Source organism: Danio rerio, chromosome 7 (genome assembly GCF_052040795.2).
Source record: "Danio rerio strain M-AB ecotype USA chromosome 7, GRCz13ab, whole genome shotgun sequence".
NCBI classification, from domain to species: Eukaryota; Metazoa; Chordata; class Actinopteri; order Cypriniformes; family Danionidae; genus Danio; species Danio rerio.
Window position 1 is genome coordinate 57,896,450 of NC_141027.1, and position 9,852 is coordinate 57,906,301.

Genomic DNA, 9,852 nt, shown 5'->3' on the forward strand with positions numbered 1-9,852 from the left:
GTCTTCGGTAATTAACAAGCTTGTTTGCTAATTAGTTGAGGGTGAAGGTCCAGCTGCAGCTCTTCTCAGCCCAACTAGAATGGTCACAATTCAGACTTCACCCTCTCATAAAACATCCAGGATCACTCTATAATCTAGAGTGACGCAACTGATGACCTATAAACAGGCTTATTATTTACAGCAAATACATGCATGCGGTTGTTGAAAATGACACACTGTGCTTTTATTTTTTGTTTTGTGGTTGGTTAGAAATGAACATTATTCAATTATTACATTAGCATACATATTGATTCACATGCTGTTGTTACACAGACAGCAGGATATTCAATTCAATTAATTTCAAGTTTGTTTGTATGGGGCTGGTCATGATAATTATTGTTCCAAAGCAGCTTTACAAAATATGCATGTTATTACAATACAACCATGGTGAGCTAACCCTTGTGTATTAATTATAAATGAATAGCAATGTTTTTCACATTTGTTGGTGCGATACTTTGTAGTGTGCAATTTAACATAAATGCATCTAGGAGTCGCCAATAGAAATAAAACAAACACACAAAAGAAATGCAAGTTTGCCAGACATGAAGTTGGCGTGGTCCAACACACATTCTTACGTTCATTAAGGTTAAATAGTTAAAAAGTTGTGAATCCCAAAAAATACCAAAAATAACCAATAATTAACATTTATTTGTGTCTCGGCAGATAGCAAAACTGGTTGCCACGGAGTTTTTTGAGCAAGGCGATAAGGAGCGGAGAGAGCTAAACATTGAACCTATTGTAAGCTCTTGTATTATAGAAAGATTTATTGAGTTTTATGAAGACTTGTGCTTAGAAACAGGCCAGTAACTGTGAAAATGACTAACTAGTAACTTTACTCTTTCCTAGGATCTGATGAACAGGGAGAAACAGGATAAAATTCCCAGCATGCAAGTGTCATTTATTGATGCCATTTGTACACAGTTATATGAGGTACATGTTCTCTGCTCGTATTTATTCTGTTTTCATTGTAAACGAACCTTCTAGCAAAAACAAATACTGCCTCACCTACTGATCTGAGTTTCAAGTGCCACTTCCTGTTGGCTACCTGCGGTGAAATGTCATTTTGCCACGTTTTGGTGTAGGTTTTTAACTTAAATCCTTTTACAGAAAATAAGTGTCACCTGTTTTTGAGACTTCAGTTAGAATACCCCTTAGATTGTTTTGATATTATAATAATAATATCAAAATAAAAACTAAATAAAAAACACTAATAATAATTCTACAAAACCCCCACCTTTCAGGTTATGGTACAGATTGCGAAGTAAATGTAATATATACAAATTTATTAGCTCTCCTATGAAATTGTTACTATTTTTCAAATATTTTGCAGCACTTTTAGCTTTTGCATATTTATTTAAATGCAGTAATTTAAATAACTAAATTATTTCTTTTGTCTTTCCCTTGATGACATTCCATAGTATTTTACTAGTTATTTTGCATAAAATAAGTTTTTAGCATAAAGTGCTGTCTTAACAGGGTTAGGTTAACTTGGCAAGTCACTTGCAGCATGCTGGCGCAGTGGGTAGCACTGTCGCCTCACAGCAACAAGGTCGCTGGTTCGCACCATGGCTGAGTCAGTTGGCATTTCTGTATGGAGTTTGCATGTTCTCCCGGTACTGGGTGTGCTCTGGTTTCCCCACTAGTCCAAAGACATGCTCTAGGTGAATTGAGTAAGCTACATTGTCCATAGTGTATGTGTATGTCCTGGTCCTCCCGGTTAGTATGTTTCATCTTCAATGCCCTTGCTGATAGAAGAAGGTTTTACTCAAAATCTCATCATACATGGCCCAGATCAGTCATCCTGGTCCCTCTACAGAAAAACAGCCCCTAAGTATGTTTCCACCCCCATGCTTCACAGTAGGTATGGTGTTCTTTGGATGCAACTAGGCATTCTTGCTCCTCCAAACACAACAAGTTGAGTTTTGACCATCTGACATTCACCCAGCAGTGTGTTACTGATAGTAGCCTTTGTTACTTTGGTCCCAGCTCTCTGCAAGTCACTCACTAGGTCCAAGTGGTTCTGGGATTTTTGCTCAAAGTTCTTGTGATGATTTTGACCCCATGGGGTGAGATCTTGAGTGGAGCCCTAGATTATGTGGTCTTATCTGTCTTCCATTTTAGTGCTCCCACAGTTGATTTCTTCACACCAAGCTGCTTACCTGTTGCAGATTCAGTTTTTCCAGCCTAGTGCAGGTCTACAATTTTGTTTCTGGCGTCCTTTGACTTATCTTTGGTCTTCGCCAGGGGTGTCAAACTCAATTCCTGGAGGGCCGAAGCCCTGCACAATTTAGTTCCAACCCTGCTCCAACACACTTACCTGTAGGTTTCAAACAAGCCTGAAGGACTCAATTAGTTTGATCAGGTGTGTTTAATTAGGGTTGGAACTAAACTGTGCAGAGCTTTTGGAACTGAGTTTGACACCTGTGGTCTTGGCCAATGTAGAGTTTGGAGTGTGAGTGTTTGAGGTTGTAGACCGGTGTCTTTTAGACTGATAATGAAATCAAACAGATGCCATTAGTACATGTAATGAGTAGAGGACAAATGAGCCTCTTAAATGAGTTAGAAGTGTGTAAGAGCCAAATACTTAATTTACCAAGGAATTTACCAATTCATTCATTAAAAATTCTACAATGTGATTTTCTGGATTGTTCTTTCTAAGTTTGTCTCTCGTAGTTGAGGTATACCTATTAAAATTACAGACCTCTTGCCTCTTTTTAAGTGGATGAATTTGCACAATTGGTGGCTGACTAAATACTTTTTTGCCCCTCTGTACATCAGTGCTTAATTCATTTGGACAGAATTTCTTATTTATTTTTTAAATGAAACCTGAGAAAACTCTCTAAAAATACCCCTAGACGTGGGTTTCTAAAAATACCCATAGACGTGTGGACATGGCCTTAGTTCTCATGTGCTTCTTCTAATAGTTTTTGTCCTGTCCTGTCCCACAGGCTCTGACTGGGATCTCTGAGTTCTGCTCCCCCCTGCTGGAGGGCTGCCGGAAGAACAGGCAGAATTGGAAGATTCTTGCTGAACAAGGAGAGGAAGCAGCGCTGCTAAATGGAGAACTGTAACTGTTCATACTTCCTTTGACTATTCTCATCACTCCACTCACCTTTTCCTGAGACTGAAGGACTGCATGACTTGGGTGTAATGAAACCGATCCAGGCATTTCACCCAGCACACTGGAGCAGGCTTTAAAAGGTTAATGTTGGGTTAAAGTAGCAGCAGACTACAGTAACATCTTCAATCAAGACAACAAGTGTTGTAAAAGACTTGATGGGGAAGCAAAGGATGGAAGGATCGAGTAATGCAGCTGATGAATAGATGTTTAAAACTGTGACTAAACCATCCTGACCCATTTGAGGAATGTTCCAGGTTCAAGTTCTTACCAAACCATGCGTGACACGCTGACTAATACCACAGAAACATATTTTGATACGCTATAGTTAGAATCAAAAGCTGGAATCTCTGGTGAAATGTCACCTGTCAGTCTGTCTGAGTCTGAAAACATTTCAGAAGTAGCGTTACCGACATTATTTGCATAATACTTAGTTGGATCATAACCAAAGCATAGCCAGAGCTAGCATCCATTTAGTTGTTTAAACATTTAAATTAGAGATTGTTCACCCAAAAATGTATAAATGCTCAGCATTTACTCACCTTCAGTTGGTTTTAAACCTTTAATTATTTTTTTATTGTTGTATAACAAAAATGGAGATATTTTGAAGAATGCTGGAAACTCATAGCCATTAATTACATAACAGGAAAACAAATACTATGGAAGTCAATGGCTGCAGCTTCTAGCATTCTTTAAAATACCTTTTTTGTTAACAGAAAAAGGTATGGAACAAGTAAAGGACAAATTTAGATTTTTTGGTAAACTATTCATTTAAGCTTCATTAACTAATAGCACCGGAGTATTGTGTTTAGAAGCACTCAATTCATTAAAACAACAAAGCCAAGCCTGTTGACCAGCAGTAGGGTCTACATTTCAGAATAATGCAAACGTTACCGAAACTGCTGTCAGTGATGTTTAGGTCACACACAGTGATAACATGAACTAGCTCACAATAGCGTAGACAACACAAGTTATGAGAATTCTTTGATAAGCACTTACCTTTGCCCCGAACATGTCGTGCCGCAGACAGACACTGCTGATAGTGAACATACAGTTTTAGAAAACAGTGGCTCTCATCTCATCCACTAAATACGTCTACAAACAAATGATGCGTGAAATGTGCATATGAAGATCATGATTAATAAAAAACCTTCCATTATAAATTGGATTCTAAATATACCAAAATCAAAACAGAAATCAGACGCAATAAATAATATATATGAGCAGTATCACACGAGTAGCAGTGCGATATGGCTGTATATCAGCACCGATGGGAGGCGTGCGTTGGCGCGAGGCCCAGGCGGAGTGCTTTAGTGTCCCAGCTATATCGCACTGCTACTTGTGTGATATTGCGTTTATACAACAGTTCGACTGCACAATCGTGTATATACATAACAAAATCAAACACGGAGTGTCCAAAAACTTTTTTGTATTAGGAACTACTTTCTTCCACCATCCATTCACATCTTGAGCTGATGTCAGAACATGAGAAGCTGTTACTAATTTACCTACGTCACTTTAGAGCTAGTGTTTGAATGACTCTCTATAGCGTTATTTCTAAAGTGATGATAAAACAGCTGATTTTGCTCACATTTTAAGATTATAAGGCTGAACATGACATGAGATGCCATCAGTCTTCAGAGATATCTCCTTACAGTCTATTATAGTCTACAGTATTTCTCTGTCGTCGTTGGTATTGTGACGGGTGCCAGGTGTCCCAGCATTTACCCGGAGACTTTAGGGATTAAAAAATGTTACATTATTGAAACAAAAGAATAATACAGCGATGGAGTGACACCAACCTCCTCAGAGCTCACCAGAACTGAACTCCCATACATGCGTGCTTACATCTTACAAAGGAAAAACAACCACAGAAGAAGTCCTCTTAAATGGGGACATGACATTTATACACAATAAATATCAAACATTAAGCTACCGTTACAATTTCACAATAATTAACCTCGAAAAAAGCAGCGCAATCACTACCAGACTGCTGTTGTGTTTGCGATAAGGAGGGACGAGACTGAATCCAGCTTCTTATTGACTGTATCCGGTCCACCTTAAAAAACCATGACGCTTTCGTTTTTCAGCTTCTTATTTGTGCTCAAGTAAACATGCAAGCAAGGGCTTATTATGCAGTCCTGGCGCCATCTTGAGGATAAACAACATCAACCGTCTTTGACTAATTGACACTGACACGCTGTCTCTCGGAAATTATAAATATTTTAAAATAGGCACTATCCTCATAAATAAACTGCATCATTGCAATTTAAACAACTACATTCTCGACTAAAATAGTCTCAAAAGTGCATTATGTTGCCTAACAGCAGGAATATGTCAAACTGTAGAGCGTCCTCTGCTTGTATGTTGGCAGAAGAATACACAAAGGTGAAGAGGCCTTTGTGTGCTGTTACTGGCAAAATATCTCACAGCTATCAGCCAATCAGATTCAAGAACCAGACAGAACTGTTGTATAAATAAATTATATATATATACACACATATAGACAAGGCTTGCACACCTAATTGAAGAAATTGCGGCGCATGACCTGATTGCAAATTCCACTGGTACATTGTGAGGGCAGCATGGTGAATTTCCAATTCATTTAGCCAGAAGATTCGCCTCAATCACACAGTAAGAGCATTACACTTAATTTCTATCTAATTGAACTGAAAGTGCTCGCTCTTCTGTGCTCTCCACGTGTCAATGGAAATGCAGTATTGTCTTTCTCTGGACGAGGGCCACTTTGCGAAGCTCTTTTATGGAGCTGGTTTGGGTGTATATTATGCGAATGACTAACCTCATGCATATGAGCGCTTATAAGACTCCACATTCACTAATCCACGTTTGACCCAATTTCCCCGGTTTGTTTTACAAGTGTGAGTGCTCCGAATTGGGCCCAGGCACAGTTCAGATGGACACCCTGGCTCGGTTGAAAAGGTGTGGTAGAGCGCGATTCGATTGGGCTTTGGCGTGATATACTTGTAGCTCATTCATTTTCTTTTCGGCTTAGTCCCTTTATTAATCCGGGGTTGCCACAGCGGAAGGAACTTATCCAGCTTTTTATGTTTTATGCTGCGGATGCCCTTTCAGCTGCAACCCAACACCAGGAAACCCCCATACACACTTACATTCACATACATACACTATAGCCAATTTAACTTTTTCAATTCACCTAGAGCGCACGTCTTTGGACTGTGGGAAACCCATGCAAACATAGGAAGAACAGTCAAACTCCACACAGAAATGCCAACTGGCACAGCCAGAGCTCGAACCAGCAACCTTCTTGCTGTGAAATATACTTGTACTGTGAGTGCAAAATGCACCTGAGTGCGAAACTAAAGAAGCGACGTCACTTTTAAGGGACTGTTTCATATGGATTTATTAATCATTCTTACTTTTCATTGAACACAAACCGTCATAGTTTATTAAATATACAAACCCCTCACTGCACATCAACCGCACCTTCAGCAAACCACCTCAAGGCTGGTTTATATTTCTGCGTCAAACCACGGCAGCGGCGCATGCCTTGTGCATAGCCATTCATTTATACTTCCGCATGCTGTTTGTGTTGCTCTTCTATAACACTTTGGCTAAACGCTAGCTGGCAGTAGGTTATGTTCCTTTTTATCGAGTTTCTTAGCGGGTGTTTTGTTTCTAATCATTACTTTGATGTACAAGTAGCTAAAACTCGCTCATTTAAAGGTGCATGCACATGGCGACAACTTTAATTATAAGCTAAATAAGGTAAACACAAAACATCTGGGGCCTCATGTATCAACGGTGCGTACACACAAAAATATTGCGTACGCCAGATTTCACTCTCACGTTTCGATTTACTAACGATGAAATGAACGTGGGAATGTGCGCAGCTCCACGCCAAGTTCATGTCTGGCGTACGTGCATTTCTTGTGTGTGTGTGTTTTATTTCCATTGGCGACTCCTAGAGGCAATTATGTTAAATTGCACACTACAAAGTATCTTTGAGCCGTTCAATGACAGCTGTATGGGACGGGATCATCCGCATGTCTAGCAGGTATATAAGGTTTCCATATCATGCAGTTGACTAGGCAAACATTAAAGCGCAACTTGCAGCGGTCGCCGGTTTTCCCAATGTAATTGGAGCGATCTACTGCATGCACATTGCTATAAAGGCGCCATCTGAAGACAAATTTGCATACCTGAATCGGAAACATTTCCATTCAATAAAAGTGCAAATAATATGTGATGCTCAAATGCGCTTAACATAATAAACACACTTATTAATGATTCCTACTTGTGTTCCTCGTGATGAAGAGTAGGCAAAATCTGATATGTAGTGGAGGAAAAAAGAAGAATGAGTTCAGACGCTGGATTCCAACTAGGTTCTCAGCACCAACCATGGTCAGCACAGCTACCAAGCTGACCAATTACGGAGCTTGCGTTACACATCATTATGAAATGTGTAGTTACATTTTTTTGAGAGGTGTGGGTCAGCATCATGGCGAGGGCTATGCGACTGCGTGGAGGTTGTGCCGGAGCATGTGCGTGACGAAGACGTATAAATCAGCCTTAATTAATGCAGCACGAGACTTTCATGAACATTTATGAATGTCAAAAGAGGTGGATCTGTTCAGCAAAAGACTTGACTGTGTCACTGCATATCACACGACTTAAAATAATACAAAACAATACAACTAAAGCAAACTCCACTGTGCTGAGTGAGCGCGCTGCTCTTAACTGAACAGTCTCATAAGCACGCTCAGGCTTAGAAGGCAAAAAGATGCAATGTGAGCAGGCACGTGCACACATAGGGCTCAACCTGTGCAGTGCACATGCCCTTTTTAGTCTTGGATAGAAAGTGCCCCCGCGACGCGGCACACCCTCGGTCCCGCTCTTCAGTAAGCGCGGGACAACACAGCTGATCAGAACGTGCACGACAACACCGCTCTACAGTACACGCGCAACAACCCCCCCCCCCCCCCCCACACATCCCCCTCCCCCTCCCGCTCTTAAAAAATTTATCCTGCACATGCCCTTTGGACGATCTCTGCACGGGCCTGAATGTGAGTGCTGGCCGACGGGGAGAGGGGAGGAGGGACAATCGTGCCTGAGCATGGTTCAAAACAACTGTGCCTAGTGCGAGTACACCTTAAAAAGACTCCACTTACTAAAAGAAGTTTTCAATCATCGCAATCATTAGTAAATGAGAACCAATGTGTTCAGAATGTAAAGATGTGGACTTTACTAATAGATAGAACCAATAATAATGATAATAATAAATGTCATACTGACAGTTGACAGGAAATACACAGGCCGGCTAATTGATACCAGAAAGTAACCACCATAGATATGGTTGATTTTAACAGTGTCTTACAATACATGATCTGTAAGGCTACAGTTATTTGATCAAAATGCCAGTAAATAAATACAAATCAAATATTTATACAGTCATAAACGACTGCTTTCTATTGAAGTATATTTTCAAATGGAATGTGTATGTGTGACAGCAGTGATAGTTGTTTATTCCAGTTTCCACATCACAATTATTTATACACGGTAATAAACAATTAGCTGACTTTACATTCAAAAGTGATTAAACACTTAGCCTTATTATTATTATTAAGTGAACTATGTGCATAATAATAAAAATTGAGTTTGTTTAACTCCAAGCAAAGTCAACTTATTACAATTTAAGGCAACATGTTTACTCAATTTATTTATCTAAAGTAACTAATCAAATTTTTTAAATATTATATTTCTTAATGCTTAAAATGATTTTTGCTAAGAAATATTTATTCACAAGTCATTTTTACGCAATTAAAACTATTATTCCGTACTAAACAGAAAACATTTCGGGTCTTCTTTTAAAACAATATTTTTAAATAGTTTACAAGAATATATTAAAGCTTCAAACACTGTTTTCCAAACTCACAAGAATCATTATTAATAGTCCAGCATCAATAATACACAATTATCAAGCAGATAATGGAAACACTGAGTGGTAAGAGAAACGTATAAGATGTATTTTTGTAAGTAATTGTAAAGTTGTAAAAAGTTGTAAAGTTATCTAAAAAAATTATAATAATTACATCATTCGTTCAGCTTTGGGACTACTGTTTGTTCTGGCAGATTATATATCCAATGTTAGCGATTCCTGTAGGTGGAGTCTGTGTAAAGAATACACTGTAGATAACTGTGATAGTAAAGACTTGTTGTGGTATCTGGTGACCATATACACAAGCTGATAGGACAGAAGGTGAGATATTTGGGTAAAGGTTTGTACATGAAATTGGTTAACAGTTTTAGCACATTATAATCTCATGTGCAATGTTTATCTTCTAGATATACTTTCAGAACAGTGTAGTTTAAAGTTCTCCTAGTACCTGCTTTACTGCGTCTAAACATTTTTTTTTTATGAAGTCATAATCAAAAACAACTTTTATTGATCCCAGAACATTCCTCATCCATTTTGATTTTGTGCAGCTCACTGAATTACTGAAATACGCACATTTACAAATTCTTGTTTTGCTATATTGCACTGCTTAAGCTAAGCTGATAAAAGAAACACATTGAATATTCTTTTCACTGTTTACCCATTTAACTTCACTCTGTAGAAGATGTTGTATGTTTTTATTCACTTAGATGGCAGTAAAGAACCCAATAGCCTGTGATATGTGAATCTATTTATCATCTGTTACACAAATGTGTTCAAT

General features: G+C 38.8%; 2 protein-coding genes across 8 annotated transcripts in view; one reads left to right on the plus strand and one right to left on the minus strand.

Annotated features, from left to right (window-relative positions):
• pde5ab (phosphodiesterase 5A, cGMP-specific, b) overlaps positions 1 to 4,342 on the plus strand; it is a 109,654-nt gene extending 105,312 nt beyond the window's left edge. For 5 of the 7 annotated variants that reach the window (XM_087259345.1, XM_087259343.1, XM_087259344.1 and 2 more), the window contains exons 19-21: positions 703 to 777; positions 886 to 969; positions 2,988 to 4,342. In XM_087259345.1, coding sequence (XP_087115471.1) covers positions 703 to 777; positions 886 to 969; positions 2,988 to 3,110 — 282 coding nt within the window. In that variant the 3' untranslated portion in view covers positions 3,111 to 4,342. 7 annotated transcript variants of the gene reach the window in all.
• Positions 1 to 9,852, minus strand: part of LOC147843209 (uncharacterized) — a 527,423-nt gene that overhangs the window by 223,254 nt on the left and 294,317 nt on the right. The window lies entirely within an intron of this gene.